Below are 22,102 nucleotides of genomic sequence, written 5' to 3'. Positions count from 1 at the left end.
TTATATTACTATTTCTATTGATAAAATTAAAAAATATATATATATATAATCTCAATCAAAATAAGACAATAATATATAAAAATTACTACTTACAGTTTTGTATCATGAAAAGGCTATTCGACGTTTTTATCTATTTTCAAAATCATCTATAATTGAATTTGTGTCAAAAATAGCTGCTAATTCTTTTTCTATATAGATGACCAAATTGTCTGCAAGAAATTCATCAGCCATCTTACTTCGGAGTCTTGTCTTAACAATTTTCATTGCTGAAAAAGCTCTTTCTGTTGTTGCTGTAGACACTGGTAGAGTCAAAACAAGACGTATTAATCTATCAACCATGTGATAAGTTCTTGATTTTCCCGTTTCTTGCAACTTGTTGCACAATTCAGAAAGTGTACCAATGCCTTTCAAATGATTTGGTATATCATGCTGATAATGTTGCAACTGAGATTTCAAAATATTTAGCTCATTAGAAGGAAAGTCAAGGGGATAAAACTTCTCTGCTAACTTGCTGATTTCTTCAATATTGAATGATTTGAAATTGTCCTTAGGATCCAAAGCACAACTCAAAGTCAAAAGCTCTATTGTTTGCTCATTAAATCTACTATTCAACTCTTGTATTTGAGAGTCAATTGTTGCCAAGAATACATCTATTCGATAATGATGCTCAACTGTCACACTTGGTTGACGAGATCGACCTCTTCCAAAAACATATTGTGCACTCATATTAGGGACTTCAATTTCATGTTTTTCACAAAAATCTTTAACATTTGCAAAAAAATTGCACCATCCACCATCTCTTAATTGTTGAAGAAATAACTTTGATGTAGAAACAATATGCATTGCATTAAGAATATCTTGAGATTGTTGTTGCAGTGCTTGGCAAAGGACATTAGTGATTCCCATAATCTCTTTCATCAAGTGCAAAGTGAAAACAAATTCAAATGACAATAATATTTTACTAACACCATAAGCCTCACCTCTTTGTGCATAAGTTGTCCCGTCTTCAATGATATTATTGAGAACAATATTGGTAGCAGTAAACATTTTTACCAAACTGCAAATAGAATTAAAGTGAGAGCTCCATCGAGTATCCCCAGCTCTTTGTAAAGTGCTTATTTGATTCGCACCTTTGCCTATTTCTAATTCATTTTGAGTAACCAAGTTTGCATTTTCAATTGCTTGAGCTTCTTGTAATTGATCATGTCTTTTTGAAGAAGCACTAACAATAGTGACAATAGAGTTTAATTGAGTAAAAAATTCATGAATTTGAAGTACCTCTCTTGAAGCTGCCACCAATGCTAATTGTAACCTATGAGCAAAACAATGCACATAGTATGCTTGTGGAGAATCTTTAAGAAACAAAGCTTGCAAACCATTCCACTCACCCCGCATGTTGCTAGCACCATCATACCCTTGACCCCTAATATTTTCAACTTGGAGATTATAATGAGAAAGGACAGAAATCAATTCTTTCTTTAAAGTTGTTGCACAAGTATCAGTGACATGCACAAGATCAAAAAATCTCTCTTTAACAAAACCATCTAGAGTAACAAATCTCAAAACAATGGCCATTTGCTCCTTTTTAGATTCATCTCTAGCTTCATCAACAATAATACAAAATTTGGCATCTCCAATCTCTTCTCTAATTGAATTTCTCACCTTAGTAGCAAGAATATGTAGAATTTCTTTTTGGACATCATTTGAAGTATACTTAGCATTTTTTGGAGCATTTTCCAAAACATTCTGTTTCACTCTTTCATTGTAAGATCCCAAAAATTTTAACATTTCCAAAAAGTTACCTCTGTTGCTTGAACTTTGGCTTTCATCATGTCCTCTGTATGCACAACCTTGAAATGTCAACCATCTAATGCAATCTATAGATGCTCCTAGTCGAATTCGATTCTTTTCAATCTCTTCTGATGTTTGCTTATGAAGAAGTCTGTCAATATGTTGTGATTGTTTCATCAAATCATCACATGATTTCAACGCCTTATGATGGAATGAGTTAGGACCTTTGCCAATGTGATTCAAAAGAGCACATTCTTTTCCACTATTTACTTTCTTCCAATTCCTGAAACCATTCTCAATAAAAGCATTTGAACCCGTATTGATTGAAGGTTCCTTAGCAAAAAGAAAGCACGGAAAACAATATATAGCATCATCTTCTATAGAATATTCTAACCAAGATGGGAACAATTTAAACCATGAAGCTTGAAAGCGACGATGACTTTTATCACCAGAAAATGGATAATTATCAAGAATTGGCTGATTTGGCCCAACTTTAATATAAGCCCGATGGATTTCATCTCTTTTATTTGGAGGAAACTTCCAAATCATTGGTCGCATTCCAGGATCTCTTTCCAAACGAAAAACATCCAGTTGATTTGGAAGAAGTCGTGGACGCTTTGAGCTATTCAATGAAGAACTTGAAGTAATGAAATTTGATGACCCCTCAAGTATTGGAGTAGTAATAGTAGAAGCATCTTCATTCTCTTGATCTTTTCTTTTAAAAAATGTATCAATGGTTTTGAACTTACTCATAATTCAAATGGCCAAATAAGTTCCTATAATTTAAAATATATTTAGCAAAAAGTATAAATTACAGTCTAAATCTTTATAAAATATAAAAATTATATTTCAATTTAAAATAAAATATTAAAATTCAGAACAATAATACTAACATCTTAGTATAAATAATATAAAATTGTAATTAAATAGTTAACTAATAAAAAAAACTAAATATACAAACTAACATATAATAACATAAACTTAATTAACAAATAATAAATTAACTAATTAAGTAAATAACTAAATATATAAAAAAGAATAAAAATAGAACCTTTTTTGAGAAAGAGGAGTGAAAAATCACTTGTTAAACTACTCTTTTTTTTTAATCTGTAAAAAACAAAAAAAAAGAGTTAAAAAGGTAAAATTGTAAAAAATAAGAAGATTAAAGAGATAAAGAAGAAGAAGAATAGAAAAAATTGTTACCTAAATTTTTTGAAAGCCAAGGTGGGAAGAGAGGGAGAGGAAGAGACCGGTTGTATGTTGAAAAATAGAAAAAGGGGATTGGGGAACTGATTAGTGATTATACGTTGGGAAATAAAAAAGTGATAAGGATTGGAAAATAGAAAAGGGATAGGGAATGGGCAGATGGGCTATTGGGCTGGGTTTTGTAGAAATTAAAAGTGAGAGGGGGAGGGGAATTGGAAAAGATAAAACAAAAAGAGAGGGGGGGCTGAGAAATAAAAAAAGGGGGATCAGACTTTTTTTTTTTTTTTGAATAAAAGCTAAAATTTTGGGGGGGGGGGGGGCCATTGCCCCCCTTTGTTTATACCTACCTGCGCCCCTGCCTTAACCTGTCGGGTTGAGGGATACCGTTTGGGTAAACAAATTCAGCTCAAGCTAATTAGAGATGGAGAGTGCGAATATAAAGCTTATACTCCTTTTTTTTAAAGTGCATTTCTTTTGAGCATATAGAGACACTAAATAGGCAAACAGTATAGAAAGTATTGATAGACCTAATTTCATAAATCTCATTCCATGATCAAAAGTGTGATTCTGATGTGTTTCTTTTCATTTTTTTCTATACATAAATTCAAATTCAAAATTTTATTCATTAAATTGTACAATATTATGACTGATTTTTTCAAGTTATATTAACAGAGGAGAAATGCTAAGAACCGTCAGAATTTATTATTTTTGACCATCACTTAACCATCAACTCGATTTCTTTAGTCTAGTAATCCAATAACATACTTTTATCCCATACTTTATGATGACTAAAAATAATAAATTTTGATAGCTTTCTAGCATTACTCTTACTTGAGACTATAGTTAGCTAGTATACTTACTCAATGGTAGTTAAAGAACTAACTTGAGCTAGATTGATTTATGCATGTATGGTTAGATTGTTAGAGTCAGTTAGAAACTTTGCTGATATAGCAAGTGATTAGTTACAAGTTAATTAACTGACAGTAGCATGTGTAATTGTGTATTAAGCTGATAGTACATTAGGTCTCGTGGTTAAAAATAAAGCTCTTTAGGAAACATGATGAGTGTATAGAATAGAACCCCTCTGATACTAACTTGTTGCAACCACAGTCTAACCAATGTGATGGAAAAGTGGGAACTTTAGTGTTAACAAATTTAAACCTATAAATTGAGAAAAGCAAAGAAGGTGATGGATGACTAATAAATACACAGTTTGAATTTGGTTAATGCTTGATTATGATTTATGAGATAGTCACCAATCTCAATCTGTATAAACACCCATAAAGGGAGAAAGAAAGAAAATAAAAGCTAGGACAAACAGCAACCTTTTCCAGCATCATCATCATGGTTATTAATAATTATGGTGGTTCCCCTGAGACTAGTACCATTGAGATCATCAGCACCAGAAAGTGGTTTCTTGGCATTAATTTTGTATATCTCAGTTAGAATGGTGATAAAGCAAGTTTCAACATTAGTGGAATCAAGAGCTGATGTCTCCATGAAGAAGAGGTTCTCCCTGTGTGCAAAATCCTCTGCATCTTCAGTTGGAACCGCTCTGAGTCCTGCAAGATCACACTTGTTTCCAATAAGCATCACAACAATGTTCTTGTCAGCGTGGTCCCTCAGTTCTTGTAACCACTTAGCCATGTGTTCGAACGATTGTCTCTTAGCCATGTCATAAACTATCATTGCTCCAAGCGCACCTCGATAGTATGCACTAGTAACTGCTCGGTACCTGAAATTTCAACGAGAATGCTAATTACAGAGTTCTCAACCAGAATTTTTCTTAGGATACTTATATTTTGACACTACACTAGGTGAATTATCTTTACCGTTAAAGTTTTCTTGGATAGCTAAACAAATTTGCCCAAAGGTTTGATAAAAATAAGTTGTAGAATAAGGTTCAATCAACACAAACTTCCATAGCAATAAAAATATCAAGCAAAATAAAACTACTTGTAAATATCAATTTAAGTACTAGACATTCATTCACCTTCGACGTTGTCATCAACAAACTCACTCGTACTAAATGATATAAACTACTACTCTTAACTCCATAACATTACATAATCTCTACTTTTGTAAATGACTTCTTCAATCACAGATTATTTTTCTTAAAAACTACTAACATTCTTACCAAGTAATATAGAATAAATTACAACAAAAAAACTCTATACCAAAACACTTTTGCCTACATTTGTTATATGACTCTAACCCAACTTAGATAGCACTCATGCATAATTGATGGACACACTCATGCAGCTGCATAGTCTTGTTAACCAAGAATCCCATTGCTTTGATGAAAAAAAAAATTGTTCTCTATAAACTATATATGCCCCCTCTCTTCTCAACATCTTCTTATTTGATACAAGTTATAACTCTAAACACATAAAAAGGTAAATAAAAAAATGAAATTGTTAGGAGAGAAAGCAAAATGAAAACCTTTCTTGGCCAGCGGTATCCCATATCTGAGCCTTGATGGTCTTGGTATCAATGATGAGAGTTTTGGTCTGAAATTCAACACCAATTGTTGCTTTAGAATCGGCACTGAATTCATTCCTGGCGAAACGCGCAAGAAGTTGCGTTTTGCCAACAGAGGAGTCACCGATCAAAACCACCTTGAACACGTAATCAATCTTCGTCATCCTCAAACCCTATATATATATTCCTACGTACATCGCCTCATACGTATACCTATACCTATACCGCTACCTACGTATTCCACAATGTTAAACCTTTCTTCACATGATACCAACAACAAAGATGCTTGCGAGGGAAGAAGATCAAGCAAATTACTCTACACAAATAATTTCAAAAAACAAAGGAAGCCAAACATTTCCTTCTTTCTAACCTATTGCTCTCATTTTCTCATTCATTATTATCTTTAATTTTTCATATCAAGCTAAGCTATCGTTGATTTTTTTTTATCTTATTATTATAGCTATATTTCGTATTAAAATATTACGTTGATTTTTTTTATTTAGCTTTTAGTTTTTATTCACTTTTATATCATGCTGTTGTGAATCACATATATGCATGTATAACCAATAAAATAAATAATAAATAAATTAAAATATATATATTAAGGTTACAAAATTTTTTGGTTTTCCTGGGTCCTCTTAAGGTTAGAAATGGATTTCCACAACTATCTAGTATCCAACAGTTGGGGCCATAAGGTTATAAAGCCCAAGATACACCAACCCACATGGGAGCCCTGCTTATTGGGCAGAATGGCAGATTGTCCACATAATATTAAATCCACTTTTTAAATAAATAAAAAAAATCGCTTAAGGGGTTGAATTTCAATCCTACCCATTAACTCATTGTTAGCCACAAATCTTTAAATAGAATTTTAATCTACAGTGAATTAGTCTTTGGCCTGCTTGAGAATATCGTGGACAAAAAAAAGAAATATTAGACTTTTTTTTAATTAGTTTGTGGTTTAATTATGCTGTTAATTCCTATAATTTTACTAAATTTGTAATTAAATTTTCATATTTATTCTTTTTTAATTGGGTTCTTACACTGGTTTTAATTTTGAAATTAAATCCTTGCCTGTGTAAAAAATATTAGAATTAACGAAATATTTTTTCGTAAATTGAAAATACTCACAATTAAAAATTAATTAAAACTTTAATTATATATTTTTTGGGAGAAATATTCCGTTATTTCAGCATTTTTGACACGAAAATTATTTAATTACAAAATTAAAAATAGTATAAGAATTCAATTGAAAAAAAAATGATAAAGATCTAATTACAAATTTAGCAAAATTTAGAGACCAACATAATTTATTAATAAACTTTATTAGTTTGGAAGAATTTTTATATTTTATAATATAATTTAATTTTAATATATTCTCAATCTTATTTTTATAATTTTTTTAAAAAAGAATTTTAAATCCATTAAGATATTTTTTATTTTTAATACAAAATATTTTTACAAACTGAACAAATCCTTAATTCTTTGCTCGTTTAAAGAGAGGGAAAAAAAAAGAAAAAAAGAAGAGGACCAGAAAAGGATGGGGTGATTTTGGTAGTTTTCATCGTTTGAATTTGATGTGAAGCAACAGAAAATATAAAACACAGAAGAAAACGGATCTGAAACCCACCAAATCCTTTTAGCAAATTTTTTTTTTTTCCTAATGTATTAGTTTCTTATCTATATGGTATTTTGCAATATGGATAAACCGATAAAGTGAATAATGTTATATGAGGTTATTAATATAAAATATAAGTTATAATATATTAAAAATAAATTAAATAATACACGTATTTTTACATAATATGTAGTTTAATATTTTGTTTTGTCCTTTGGAAACTGAGACAATTGTGAATTATAAGAGGTTGTTGTGCTGTTTTGAGCTGATGTCGGATTTGAGTATCAACTTTGATAAGTCGAATTTGATCTCAGTTAACTGTGAGCAGGAGTGGGTGGAGCATGTGTGTAGCCTCCTAGAGTGCAAGCAAGCTGTTTTACCTGTCAGGTATCTCGGAATTTCTCTATGAGCAAATCCGCGTTTGGTGAAAACTTGAAAACCGGTCATAGATAAGGTGGAAGAGAAGTTCAGTTTATGGAAAGCGAATGTTCTAAACAAAACAGGCAAGCTAGTTCTTATTAAATCGGTGTTGAATAGTCTGCCGGTATACTACCTTAGCCTATACAAAATGCTGAAGGCAGTGGCTGATAAGTTGATTGCCTTACAGAGAAGGTTCCTGTGGTGTAAGGAGGATGATAACAATGATATACATCTAGTGAAGTGGAAAGTGGTTCAGACACCTAAAAAGGTTGGGGGTTGGGGGTCGGGGATGCAGTGCTTAGGAACACAATACTGCTATTTAAGTGGTGGTGGCGGTTTTTCAAGGAAGATTGTCCATTATGGAAGAAGATTGTCTGTTCATGTAACAATTTGAATCCTAAGGTTATGCTTTCTAGTCAGACTTTACCGGTGAAGGATGACCCCTGAAATGAGATCTGTTAGTTGGCTATAAAAGCACAACATGTAAAAGAAAAAGTTATTAGTGGGTTGACAATGAAAGTTGGTGATGGACGAAGGACATTGTTTTGGAAAGATAACTGGGTCCAGGGTGGTCCTTTGAAAGCGTGTTTTCCAAGACTCTTTTCTGTTTCAAACCAACAAGGATCTGTGATAGGAGATTGTGGGTTTTGGGATGGGTTATAGTGGATTTGAAATTTTCATTGGAGGAGGGAGTTGTTTCAATGGGAGTTTGAACTAGTTCACCAATTTCATGATATGTTAAGACCAGTGAAGCTATCAGCTGACAGAGAAGATAATTTTGTTTGAAAATTTGATAATAAAGGTATTTTTTCTACTAACTCTTTTCTGCAGGTGTTGCAATCGGAGACTCTTTCGGAGGAGATTACGAGTTACAGCTTCACAAGTTCGATCTGGAAAGGGTTGGTTTCGTCTAGAATTGAACTATTTGGTTGGTTTGTTTTAGTCGGTAGAGTGAATACTAACGAAAGGTTGAGTAGATTAGGCATAACTCGCCAGCATGATAGTATTTGTGTCTTGTGTAAAAAGGAGATTGAATGTGTTCATCATTTGTTTGTGTTCTGTGAGTTTTCGTGGCAGGTGTGGTGCGTCTGGTTGAGATGTTTTCATAGAGATTGGGCTGTCGCAGGAAGCATTAAAGGCTTGTTTGAGAGTTGGAATGGAACACCTAATAAAAAAAAGAGCAGAAGAGGTGGCTGACTGGATTCTTTGCGGTTATTTGGAACGTCTAGTTGGAACGCAATAACAGGATTTTCAACAATAAAGAGATAACTGTTGATGTTATACAGAACATGATGTTTTTGAGCTACAAGGAGTGGATTTGTATTGATCCTATTGGTTGTTGATGGCAATGCAAAAGATGACATAAGATTATTAACCTTGTGCTTAGATTTACTTTTGTATTTGTCTATTTTATGCTCAACTCTCATGTGTCGAGTTTTATTTGTTTCAAAAAAAATATACAAGTAGTCTTTTTGAGATAAATTAACAAGAATTTAATATAATTTTTTTACACTTCTCTTCAAGCAAGAAAAAAAATACTACCAAAAAAAAACCTCTCTAATTTATCTTTATTGACGTAATGACAAAAAATATATACTTTTTTTTCTTGATTTATTCTTTTTCTTAATTTCTTTCTTCGGATCCTATCATCTAAACAAACTACTATCAGGGTCGTTGTAAATATCCACTCTAAGATCTTATCATTAAGGTTTTCTCTCTAGGATAAAATATTAAGTATATTATGTCACTTGCGTTATGTAAAATCCACATTTTAAATTGACTCTGACTTAACATTGAAATTGATTTGCAAACAGTTTCATCAATAATTGTTATTCGTTTTAATCCAAATCAACTCAATTAGATGTCATCGTTTGTAATTAATAATTTCCACGTGGAATTATTATTTAAAATTATAAAAAAATAAAAAGTTATGTTAAAATGTAAAGAAAATGTAGATCATCAATAGAAGGCTACTAAATTTAACAAAAACCTATACTAGACAATAATAGCCAAACCAAATTATAACTTATAAAGTTTTATAAAAAAAATATATAACTTATAAAGTGAAAATTATGATTGCAGCTAAAAAAGAATGGCACCCTTTTAAATTAAAGGCAGCCTCTTTGGGTATTATAATTGCGTAACATGACTAAGTACTTAATTAAAAAATGAAATCTTCTTGTATATTTTGAGAGCAAATGAATATTTTATTCTAATTAGAATTTAAGATTTTAGAATTTAGAGTTTTAAGTTTAAGATTTAGTAAAAATTATTTTATTAGTATTTTTAAAATTTAAACTAAACATAATAATAAATCACAATTAATTGATGAAAGCGAGATCAGTTATGAATTACTCCGAAGACATGTAAGATTTTTTCTTAAAAAATGCTGAATTGATCAGATGAAGTTAAATACTTAAAATACTTTTTAGAGTTCGGACATGTTTCGTTGGATTTAAATATTTATTCGTATCTGACTTTCTATTTTGGGGGGGTGGTTTGGGTTATTCGATGGGCGCATGTGTTAAAATTGTCTATTCAAGTCACTTCATCCAAAGTCAAGTCATTTCCACAATACAATGGGCGTTTATAATTAGGAAAATTTTGCAATTAAAAAGTGTTAATTAACAAGTAATAAAAATACGTGTCACATTTGCAAACCACTCGTAATAATTGTACTTGCATGGGTCATATTAAAATTGCAAATTGCAAGCAAATTGCAGTACAAAGCAAATGGCCGCCATAATAGAATGCAGTACAAGTAATGAAGTAACCAATAATAATAAAACCAAATGTGACATAGTTGGAATGGTTCGCCATTATCAATTAACTATTATGACACCATTCACAAACACAGCAAAATGCAATGTTTCTACTTTGGAGAAGTGACATGGCCAAAATCTATTGTTTTTATATTCACTCTAGTGTGCTAGGCTCGTGGAACCCACGGGACAAAAAGACAAAAACATATGTTAAGTAATATCATGTCGTATAATCAGTTAATTACATTTCAAAACTATACAATGGGTGCTCAGTCAATTCTAGATAAAATTAATTTAATTAATTAATTCCCTCTCAAAATGTACAAAATAATAAAAAAATGTTTAATTATTCTATCGATCTCTATAATTTTATTAAATTTTTAATTAAATTTTTATATCTTTTTTTTCTTTTCAATTGAATCTCTCTACTGTATTAGATTTTATAATTAAGTTATTGTTATGACAAAAATATTAGAATTAACAGAATATTCCGTTAAATAAAATAAATATGCCTAACACTTGATTGAATATTCTGTATAGTTAAACAGAATATTCTATTAATTCTACTATTGTTTTATGATAGAACTTTAGTTACAAAATTTAATATAATATAAAAATTTAATTTAAAAAAATATAAAAATTTAATTAAAAATTTAATAAAATTATAAAAACTCACTGAATAATTAAATCTAAAAAAATTTCGATACACTAGCTACCACGAAAATAGCTAGACTTTGGTAGCTATATATAATATTTTTTTATGAGTTATATCACTTATTACTCCATTTAGATATAGATATATTAATTAATTTGTTTCCGGCAATGCAGACAAGTATCGCCTTGTTAGTGTCATTTGCTGATTTAATTAGCTTCCCAATATTACCTACTTAAGCAGCACATACAAAACCTAGACAGAAGAAACTTTATGGCTTAGGTTTTATGAAATAATGAAACTTTGGTGCTAATATATGTACATATCCTTAATTATCCACACAACTCTTTATAATTACGTTATTATTAATTACCACTTGATTCAAATGCACAAAATGTTTTTGTTATTTTTCACTTTCTATAATAATGTAATTTCCGATCCTTAATTAGTCATAGAATGTCATCATCAGCCAAAAGTTGGAGAGATGGATTGTTTGATTTAAGGTGCACGAGCTTCACAGTTCACCATCAACTTGCATATATTCAGACACGTAATAATTAACTACGACAGCTTCTAATAAAGTCTTCTTCTTCCATCTCTTTTTTTTTTTTTTCAACTTTGATGTAATGGTAACCACTCATTATCCAAGAGGGGCCTACAGTAAAATCATTAGTTACTTGCACCCCGGATTTTCTGTTGCTTTTCATTCCTATATTAGTCCACTACTTACTATTTTTGAACTGATTGATAGTGTAAGTAAAACACTCTCTTTCATTCCATCATACGGTTCATCATTATATATATATATATATTAGGTAAACCGTAGGAGCCAACCACAATTTTTACTCTCTACATAAACCGTAGCTGGTAGTAACGGATTATTCATAAAAAAAAGTTGATTCTGGTTGAATTTCAAGAAATTTGAAGGAAAAATGATAGACATAAACCGTGGTAACCTACCACGGTTTATGAAGAGGAGGCATTCAAAGATAACCTCTCTTGCTTTTTATGGTTTACGTCTTTAGTAGTATAAATACATAATTTTTGAATTACATTACTTAAAATCACTTTTTAGATAAAAAATTACTAAAATAAACATCTAACTTAAATAATTTTTATATATTATCTTATTATTGTAATTCACCTATTTGAATAGATCTTATTAATTAATTTTATAATAAAATTAATATTTATATACTAAAATAAAAATAACATAAAAATTGACAAAATATATTTTTAATTAAAACTAACAAAATATAAATTTTAGATAGTACTAAGAATAATAAAAAAATTAAATATTTACCTTGGTAGTGATTGAAATAAATCAAAAAAAATTATGATATTTTTTATATAGTATATTTTTAGTACTCTTAGTATTTTTTTTTAGTATGTTATAATTTTTTTATTATTATTTACAATAAATTTTTTGTTTAATTTACTTTATCTAATAGGATCAATAATTTATATTATAAAAAGATAATAAAAAAATAATACAAAAAAGCACTATTATAAAAATGTATAATGTCAAACAAATAATTAACAAAAAATATAAATAATAAATAATAGAAAAAGGGATTCATATAAATAGAAATACTAAGAATTTCATAAATAATATAATAACAAGTTTAATCACCCGTGCCATGCACGTGATAAGATTGAAATTATAATTTTAAATTATTTTGTTAAAATTAATTTAAATTATAATAATTTGATTAATAAAAATATAACATGTTATGTATTATTTATTTTTTCTTAAGCTAGTGTTAAATATATTAACTCTAAAATAATTATTAATTAATTGGTTTTAGTAATCTACTTTCTTCAATAAATCAAACATATATATTCAATGTGACCATATATAACTTAATAATATTTAGACCCACCAACAAAGTTTTGTATGTTGTTTTACTGTCAAGTAAGAACATATAAAAATTATCTCAAAATAAATAAGAAATTATTAGAGAATTCTAATGCATAAAATTCTCTAATAAACAATAAATAATCTAAATCTACTAAAAAACAACTCAACACTTTTCTTTAATGCCTGCAAAACATATACGTGAAATAATATTATATTAATGTTAGTATACAATTTTATAATTATTGACCGTATTTACTAAACATGACTCATTCTTAAAAGTTATTCTATACACGTGTGCATTCGAAAGATAAATTACTGGACTTTATTTTACTTTTCTAAATTATTATAATTATGCATTATTCATTAAATGCTAATTGTAATATTGTAATATAATTATAATAAATATATTTTTCTAAAATAAATTTAGAAGAGAGAATAATACTTTCATTTTGGAGGAAAAATGAATTCATGAGGAATTGACACTTCACTTTTATTAGTTGATAATGTATCAAATATTGATTTTATATAATTATAATAAATATATTTTTCTAAAATAAATTTAGAAAAGAAAATAGTAATTTTATTTTAGAGAAAAAATGAATTCATGAGGAATTAACACCTCACTTTTATTAGTTGGAGAAAAAATCCAAATTTTAGTATATTTTGTCATTATTATACATTTTTCTCTAATCATATATCCACTATTTTCTTTTTTTATTTTAGCATTTTAAACTTGGGTTAAACTTCTATTATATGATAGAATTAATATGAGTATATTTTATTATTAAATAAACAAAGTTAATATAAAATAAAATTATACATAAAAAAAGCAAAGAAAATAAAATTAAAATAGCAAAAATGATAAAAAGATTATTTTTATAATTTGTTTTGTCATTTTTATGTATAGAAGATTAGAAAATATTAAATTTTTAACTAAATTAATTTATATTTTTTGTATTCAATTTAAATAAGTAATAAATTATCTTATTTTAATTTATTTCTTAAATTTATATATAATAAAAATTAAATCAAATAATTAATATACATAATTTTAAATTGTGTGATACTTAAATATCTATTCAAATCAATTAGTTGATATAATTAATTCATCATAATAAAGTTGGTAAAATATAAATAAAGATTGAATGTTGGTAGCTAAAAGCCCGTTGATGAAAGGCAGAAGTTTAAAATTATTGCTTTTTGTAAACGTGGTTTTGAAGGCAAAATCACTTTTGCGTTTATGAAAAAAAAAATTTTGCAAAACCAAAGATTGAAACTTTCAAGAAATCTAAACTTGCTTCTTCTCTTCCAACGTGTTTTCCAAACACACCCAAAGTGATTCAATTAAACATGGTCATTCTAAGTCCATCATAAACCGTTGCTGATAGCAAGGTTTTATGCACATTTTCGTCCCTCAATAACCTGTGGTAGCTTGCTACGATTTATGATGATTCTCTTTCATGAGTAATCCGTCTCTGTCAACCACGGTTTATGTAGAGAGTAGAAATCGTGGTTGGCTCCCACGGTTGACCTAATAATATAAATTGCATATACACGTAACAAGTTTGTATTTTGTGTATATAAATAAAGATTTCATGTTATTATATTTAACTTATTTTTATTATATATTTTATATTTTAATATATATTTTATACGAATAAATAATTTAATGATTGATTTTTATAATATACACCAAAGATAGTTATATAAATAATTGATAATAATATATTTTTTATAAAAACTTAAATTAATAAAAAACAATAAATAATTATATTTTTACAATAATATTAAAAAGATAATATTTAAAGTTACCTTATTTAATATAATATCTATAAATTTATATAAATAACATTCATAATTGTATATTTATTATATCTAAAATTATATAAATATTCTAACAATAATTAATAAATATTCAATAAGATAATTTTATAGACTATTTAATTGATTTTTTATTGTCTTAACATTCTTCTCACCAAAAATTTTTTTGATTTACGTAAAAAAAATCTGGCATAATAGATTTTTTTTTTTGCTTTATACTACATTTTTTTTCTTTTGAGATTTAATAATAATGATCGAATTTTAAATATTTCTTTTACAAAAAATTTGATATTATATTATAAAATTATTTTAAAATTTTAAATTAATAAAAAAACATATAAATAATTCTATTTTTAACTACAACAAAATGAAATCAAATTAATTAACTAATTAAGGCCACGCAATTGTGTAATTAACTTAAAGTAGGGAATTTTTAGAACGCTATGCATATAACAAATTAAATCCGATGCATAAGCTCCTTTTGCCACGGAAAAAAATGTCTCTTCTCAGAACTTCGTAACTGCATAGCAGTGGATTCAATTAAATAAAGAAGAGAAATTCTCAAGTGTTTTGAAAGTATATATAGTATTCTTATTTGATCAATGAAATATTTTTTACATTAGTATTATAAGTTTATAACCTCGGTCCTCAGGTTTATGCGAGTTAGTTTGATAACAACTATGATCAGGAAAATAAAAGGATAGATATGAACTCATAATTGAAATTGAATAAAAAAATATATTTAAATTGAAATAAAAATAAAAAATAAATTAAAATTAAATATAAAAAAATTTATTTTATTTTTTTTAATTTAATTTATTAATATAATAAAAAAAAGACTCCTCAACCTAATTTATTATATAATTTAGAAAAGAAAAAAAACTCACTTAACTTCACTTATTCATATTATAATTTCATCACGAAACCAAAAAAAATTATTAAACCTCTAAATCATTTTATATTACATCTATAATAATTTAGGAGGTGATCTATTAGCTATAATCCGATCTAATTATACTTATATATCAAAAAAATTGAATAAAATATATAAACACGTGTCAAAAGAAAAGAACGTTTTTTTTTTTCTCATAGACTTTTTGTATAGTCAAATATCACCAAGATGCAATTACCACAAAATTATACTAATATCCTCAACGGTTTCGCAAATACTAATAATTGTCTATAGCACAACTTTATAAATACAAAACTCCTATTTATGTGAAAAGTATGCTATTATTCTGAAAACAATATATCTCACCATCTTACATTTTTTTTATTTAAACGTCAGAGTGTCTTTGCAGGTGTTCGCTATTGTTGTTTTTCTTAAATAGTTAAATCCGACGTATACCTCATCCATTTTAAACGAAGGCATGCCCAATTCCTGAACATGACGACTTATACTTCAAGCCCGACCTACCATACAGGAACAGGAGGTATTTATAATCTCTTATTAGGTTAAAAAAAATTCGAAGTCTACTAATATAAAGCCCAATCTAATAATTAAATAAACAAAATCATAATATATCGAATTAAATTGAACATTTTAAAAATATAAACTAATAACTTTTAAATAATATTTGAACTCTTCATATCACAAATATTTAAAACACGTATCATTCTCCTCCTTTTTAAAAAAGATTCGCCTTCAAATTTTGTAGTGAAAAAAATAATGTATAAAAATGACAAATATAAAAAAGAAATTTTTTTGTACTACATGCTTTTTTTTTATGTTTTTTAAAATAATGAAATCAACAAAAACTATAAAACAACAATAAAATACAAACATAAAAGACAAGGACGATAAGAATATAAAAAATGACGCGAGAGACATTAAAACTTTCTTTTAAAGACACAAAAAGAACAAATATAAATTAATAAGGATTAATTTAATACCTAAAATTTATTACTAAATGATAAAGAATTCAAAGGATAAACAAAAAAGCAAGGACTGAAATTGAACAGAAAAATATGAATTGAAATTGAAAATATAAAATAAAAAATAAAATAATAGATTGAAATTGAATATAAAGAGAATTATTCTACTTTTTCTTCAATTTTGTTTTGTTGATGCAACAAAAAAATAACTCCTTAACTTAACTTATTTACACCATAATTTGAAAATTAAATCGAAAAGACTCATTCATCTTTACTTTTTCACACCATAATTTTCATCACAAAACCAAAAGAATTTTTAAATTTCTAAATCACTTTATATTACGAGTACAATAATTTAAGGAATATTTATAATCTCTTATTATTAGATTAAATAATTAAAACTCTTAATCTACTAATATAAAGTTTAATTTAATAATTAAATAAGTAAAATCAAAATATACTAAATTAAATTAAATATTATAAAAATATAAAATAATGTATAACTTTAAATAATATTAAATTTTTTATATCACAAATATTTAAAATATATATTAAATTATCTGATCGAAACTATAGATTATATTCTTCAAACATTGTCAGTCATGATAATTTTAGAATATATGTAATATATAGTTGCAATATGCCAATATATGTTGCTCGAAATAATCATATTGCCTTTTTATGAGTTTACCTTTTTTAGGATAAATAATTTTTTAACATTGTATAAACAATTGTTTGTGATATAAAGATTTAAAATTTAATTTTTTAATCCAATTTCTTTTTTTAACATACTACAAATATGAACGAAAGAAAAAATTTATATGTAAAATTTATGCAAACCTAAAAAGTAATTCTTACCTAAAATATATGTGAGAAATAAGCAATTTCATGACATATATAAGTTAAAATGATATTTATACAACTATTTAATTATTTACATATAATAATAAATAGCTATAAAATGGTAATTTCTTAGGCTTAATAAATTGTTAGGTGTATATGAACATAATACACATTTTTAGAGCTTGTATATTATTTTTATTTTTTAAAAAAGGTCAATAATATTGATGCTTCTTTTATGAAGTTGTCCTTAAGGTAGACCTTATCATCATTACATTCGTTTGGAAAAGTAGCTAAACAATATAATGTGCAATTGAAATGCTCTACTTGAATAGTAGTAAGTAGCTAGTAGTCTTCTATATAGTTTCATCCTCGTTATAACAACTTCAAATTAAATAACATAACATTAAAATGAATACAATATATATTATAAGAAAATCTTCTATACAGAATTAGAAAATGAAATATTTGATTCAATGACTGTGATATATCCAAGCAATAATAGACATGCAACATACAACTGTATCTGATATATTAGCTTTACTTTCTAGATAACTACTTATCACTTTTCAGCGCCGGAAGAAAGTCAAAATTTTTTTGAAGAATCTGATTTCTGCATCCTTATACACTTGCATTTAGCCCGTCTGTCACTTAGATTCTGCACAAATTAAAGTAATTTAAAATGTTAATCAGTATATGCATGCATGTCAAAGATATGATGAATAACTAATAAAACTGATATTATATATAGTATAAATTAAAGTACTAGCTTAGATAAATTAATCTACTATTGTGAAGTTAAAGGAATCTTTTTTTTTTTGGGTAACTAGAAGAATCTAATTAAAGAGAATATTTTTATAGATTCGTAAAATATGAAAGAGAAAAACGTGTTATATTTTGTTTTTATTAGGATAAGAAAAATTTTACACCCATGTATTAAAAATTAAACAAAACATCTAATCTAAATCCAAAAACAACTCAAATGGATGGTACAGTGAGAAATTATCAAACAGTTATAAATCCACCTCAATAATGCACGAGTTTAATTAATTAACGATACATATATATGCCATGAGACAATTGAGGATCAAATTTGGATCCTTATAAAAAAATAAGAAACTAGCTAGTACCTGAAGGCTCATAATTAAGCAGTAATTTCAACAATAATTATGTTATGTGTTTATTGAAAACTATATTAAAAAAAAAAAAAAATATATATATATATATATATATATATATATATATATATATATGATCTAGTGATTGATTTTTTTATTAATATAGATGTATGTTTTACGGCTAACCTTTTTAGAAATAAAAATGGTGTGTAATTCAGTATTATAGTTAATTGATGTATTTTTTATATAAATTTATTTTTTAATTTTAAATAACAAGATTTATGGCGGGGTAAATTTTTTTTCGTTCTCAAACAAATTAAAAGATCCAATAATTAGTATGTTTAATTTTTTTTAATAATACAATACAAATATGATCCTTAGATTTGCATAAAAAAATAAAAAACACAAAATCTAACTTTTAAATTTGTGATTTGTGGTTCATAAAAAAAAAATTAAAAATCACAAATCTAATTATCAATTTTGTGGTATCTATTCAAACAAAAAACACACTAAATTTTCACATTATTAAGAAATATTACTACAACTCCAATATTAAAAAATAAAAAGGGCATGTTTTACATATATGTCAGATAGACAGTGCAAAAATGATAGTACATAGCTTTATATGAGTTAGCTAGTGATTAATTGTATGGAGACGAGTAAGGACATTTCATTATATAATTCTCAAATTAAACAAATTAAACTTGCAATGTATCTAGCTAGCTATCCTTATAGTCATACAATTGTCAGTTACGCACCTTAAATTGTTTCTGAAGATCTTTTATGTATCCTACAGCCATGTCCAACATGTCTGCTGTGCTGGCTTGCTGCTCAACAATGTACATGCATACAAGTCAATTTATATGTTGACTTTTCCAATGCAAATTCAAAAACCACGCCACTCCATATATTCCTCCATGCATGTTTGATGAAGAATATAATCATGATTAACAATCTTACCTTGTCCATGTTCGGAACAAGCTCTTGTAATTTTTTCATTCGTTCACTGATCCGAGTCCTTCTCACCTGAAAATAACTACATACTTATTATCACCATCACAATCATTAATTTACAAATTAATTATTTAGGTCCATGAATTTGATGAAAGCTGTTGGAAACTAAGTCAAGTTTGTTTGCCAAAATGATATGTATCATGTCTTATCTACCACAGGAGAAATAGTTAATTATTCTGAAAGATATTTTTATACATGCTTTAATTTCAATTATCAATTAAATTGAAAATAATGAATATTCTCTTTTTAAAATTCCAAATTAAAATATTGAAAATCTCTTCTACTTTTTAATTTATTTAGTATTTCAAATGATACTTTTAAAATAAAAAATTATAGTACATACTATAGCATTACAAAAATACTTGATATACAAAAAATTAACTACTAATTCAGTTATTAAATTAATTATTATATATTTAATAAATAATACATGTTATTTTATATATTTTTTATTTTAATATATATTATATACAAATGACTAATTTTTGATCTATAATTTTAGTACAATTATGTCATAGTTGACATCATTCATTATACTATTCACACACGGTATATGTACTAATTCTTACTTAAATAAGTAAATGTGAATTATATTACACTGCAACTATATATGAAAAGACTACCCTTAATTTGGGACAAATATATAGTTTGGAAAAAAAGAAAAAAGATGGTACGTACATACCCTTTCGGCAATGCTTCTGGGATGAGTAGCACATCCTCTTTTGGCTCTAATTTTACATGGAACAGAATCTGATAATGGGAAGTGAATCATATTCTCCATTGCAAACATCTCCGGTTCCGCTTTTGGAAAACTTAGTTGATGCGATAGTGTATGAACAACTTTATTATTCCCAAACTCTTCATTCTAATGATCATCAACATATGTAATTAATTATAAATTGTGTATTTGATTTGATGGAGAAACTAAAATAAGAAAATTTGAATAAAATGTAGTACCTGATTAGCATCAAAAATTAACTTATGAATCCCATTTCGGTCGTCCCTCTTGTATGATGTCTCATTCCAAGAACCATAATTAGGGAAGAATAATCCACCATTACGGTTACTATTAGTTGCTGTTGCTGAAGAAGAAGGGCTTCTTGATGATGAGAAGCTAATTTGGTTATTGAATCTGTTCATTGTGGATAGACTAAGTTCATCACTGCCGCTGTAGTTTCCAACACCTTTCGTCATAGTATTTGCATTAGTATCATAACCTGCAAAAAATAATTATTCATCACAACGTAACACATGTATACATATATATATATATTTTAACAAAAATATTATTTATACACTAAAATTAATTACTAAAATTAATTATCATATATTTATGTATAAATATATGTAGTTTAATTTATTTTTAATATATATTTTATATAAAGCAGACACTCCCATACATCATTTCAAGATGTCACTTGCACATATAGTTAATTAGTTTATAGACCTTCAAAATGAAGTTAATTACCAAATTTTCCAATCTTGTGTCTTCTAGAAACGGCACACTATTGGTAGGTAAATTAAATTTCACTCTCTGAAGAATCTTTTATAGTATATATATGTTCATTTTTTTTAAAGATTATTATATAAAAAAAGTTACCTGAAATTATAGCCTCGTGAAGAACACATAGAAAACTTGAATCATGAGATTCCAAAGCTAATAACATAAGCAGCAAGAACAAAAAGTGTGTGTAAAAATACCTTCATCAACAGCACTACTTTTTCTAATTTTATTCCTTATTCTTAATTAATATGCTAATTATAAATAAAATAAGGACGCCAAAAAGGAGTAATGAATGAGAAGATAGAGAAGACGAACCGTTATTATCGTGGAAGGAGAAATGCGAAGCTGGAAAAGTGCTCTGCCTTGGTAGATCCGTTCCAGAGGAAGTGGAAGCGGAAGGTGCAGTTGACGAGTTGTGCAGTCTGGTGAAGCGATGATTCGAATTCATCAAAGAAAGTGATGGCGGTTTTGTTGTTGAAGAAGGCTTATTGTTGTTGGAACTGAAGAATCTCAAGAACGACGACGACGACGACCTCTCCTGTTCAGATGAACAAGAACCTTCAACAACCTGTAACTGTTCGAGGACTGAAGGAGGAGCAGAGCGAAATCGAAGCAATCCTGATGCTGATGACGACGATGAGTTTAGCTGCTGTTGGTGATAACGGGAACTGGAATCCATTATAGCTAGCTAGGGTTCTTCAGCTTAATTAATTAATTGTAATGAGAATGAAGCAAGTAACGTTTAAGCAAATAAAAAGGGCTTTTGGTTCCACAAAGTCAAAATTCAAATTATTTGTAATAATAAGTAATAGATGACTGGGTTGGAAAGCAAGAAGCATAAGAGAGAGAGAGAGAGAGAGAGAGAGAGAGAGAGAGAGAGAGAGAGACAATGAATGTTAATGGTTGAGAGAGAGAGAGAGAGAGAGAGAGAGATGACAATGAATGTTAATGGTTGGGGCCTGAGCATGTTCGGCCAATGAAAGACCACGAAAACGCAACAACCAAAGTCAGGGGACTAATTTTTCTTTTATTTTATTTTTCCACTTGGATTATATATATAGCTTCATGATTCCCAAAATAGTAACCCTTTTTTATTATTATTTTGTACTATTTCCAATTTCTATTTTTTAACATGTATT

General features: G+C 27.5%; 3 protein-coding genes across 4 annotated transcripts; all 3 read right to left on the bottom strand.

Annotated features, from left to right (window-relative positions):
* Window positions 1-126: 126 nt before the first annotated feature.
* Window positions 127-2,544, bottom strand: LOC130933739 (uncharacterized). The gene has a single exon (XM_057863356.1). It carries the CDS (start codon window positions 2,542-2,544, stop codon window positions 127-129), a length of 2,418 nt encoding a protein of 805 aa, XP_057719339.1.
* Window positions 2,545-3,928: 1,384 nt separating this feature from the next.
* On the bottom strand, window positions 3,929-5,859 carry LOC130932603 (ras-related protein RABA4d-like). The gene is made up of 2 exons (XM_057861958.1): window positions 5,440-5,859; window positions 3,929-4,732 (listed from the first exon to the last, which is right to left on the bottom strand). The coding sequence occupies exons 1-2, from the start codon at window positions 5,640-5,642 to the stop codon at window positions 4,306-4,308; spliced, it is 630 nt and encodes a 209-aa protein (XP_057717941.1). The 5' UTR covers window positions 5,643-5,859; the 3' UTR covers window positions 3,929-4,305.
* Window positions 5,860-17,723: 11,864 nt separating this feature from the next.
* LOC130935935 (transcription factor bHLH130-like) lies at window positions 17,724-21,790 on the bottom strand. Of its 2 annotated transcripts, none has more exons than XR_009068006.1 (6): window positions 21,279-21,790; window positions 20,417-20,676; window positions 20,138-20,324; window positions 19,406-19,471; window positions 19,204-19,272; window positions 17,724-17,985 (listed from the first exon to the last, which is right to left on the bottom strand). XR_009068006.1 is itself a non-coding variant. In XM_057865866.1 (6 exons), exons 1-6 carry the CDS (start codon window positions 21,640-21,642, stop codon window positions 17,914-17,916), a joined length of 1,014 nt encoding a protein of 337 aa, XP_057721849.1. In that variant the 5' UTR covers window positions 21,643-21,784; the 3' UTR covers window positions 17,734-17,913. The 2 variants fall into 2 exon arrangements, 1 of the variants encoding a protein (XP_057721849.1); XM_057865866.1 differs by having other exon boundaries at window positions 17,734-17,985; window positions 20,142-20,324; window positions 21,279-21,784.
* Between the last annotated feature and the right edge of the window lie 312 nt (window positions 21,791-22,102).

Source organism: Arachis stenosperma, chromosome 6, assembly GCF_014773155.1.
Source record: "Arachis stenosperma cultivar V10309 chromosome 6, arast.V10309.gnm1.PFL2, whole genome shotgun sequence".
Lineage (NCBI taxonomy): Eukaryota > Viridiplantae > Streptophyta > Magnoliopsida > Fabales > Fabaceae > Arachis > Arachis stenosperma.
This window is presented reverse-complemented; position numbering and strand designations above follow the sequence as displayed.

Excerpts from the sequence above, each read along its gene's own strand:
- LOC130933739 (XM_057863356.1), bottom strand. The coding sequence starts at position 2,544 with ATGAGTAAGTTCAAAACCATTGATACATTTTTTAAAAGAAAAGATCAA.
- LOC130932603 (XM_057861958.1), bottom strand. The coding sequence starts at position 5,642 with ATGACGAAGATTGATTACGTGTTCAAGGTGGTTTTGATCGGTGACTCC. Across the intron at positions 4,733-5,439 it reads GATACCGCTGGCCAAGAAAG|GTACCGAGCAGTTACTAGTG; the intron begins GTTTTCATTTTG and ends TTGAAATTTCAG.
- LOC130935935 (XM_057865866.1), bottom strand. The coding sequence starts at position 21,642 with ATGGATTCCAGTTCCCGTTATCACCAACAGCAGCTAAACTCATCGTCG. Across the intron at positions 20,677-21,278 it reads CTCCTTCCACGATAATAACG|GTTATGATACTAATGCAAAT; the intron begins GTTCGTCTTCTC and ends TATTTTTTGCAG. Across the intron at positions 17,986-19,203 it reads ATCTTCAGAAACAATTTAAG|AATCTAAGTGACAGACGGGC; the intron begins GTGCGTAACTGA and ends TAATTTGTGCAG.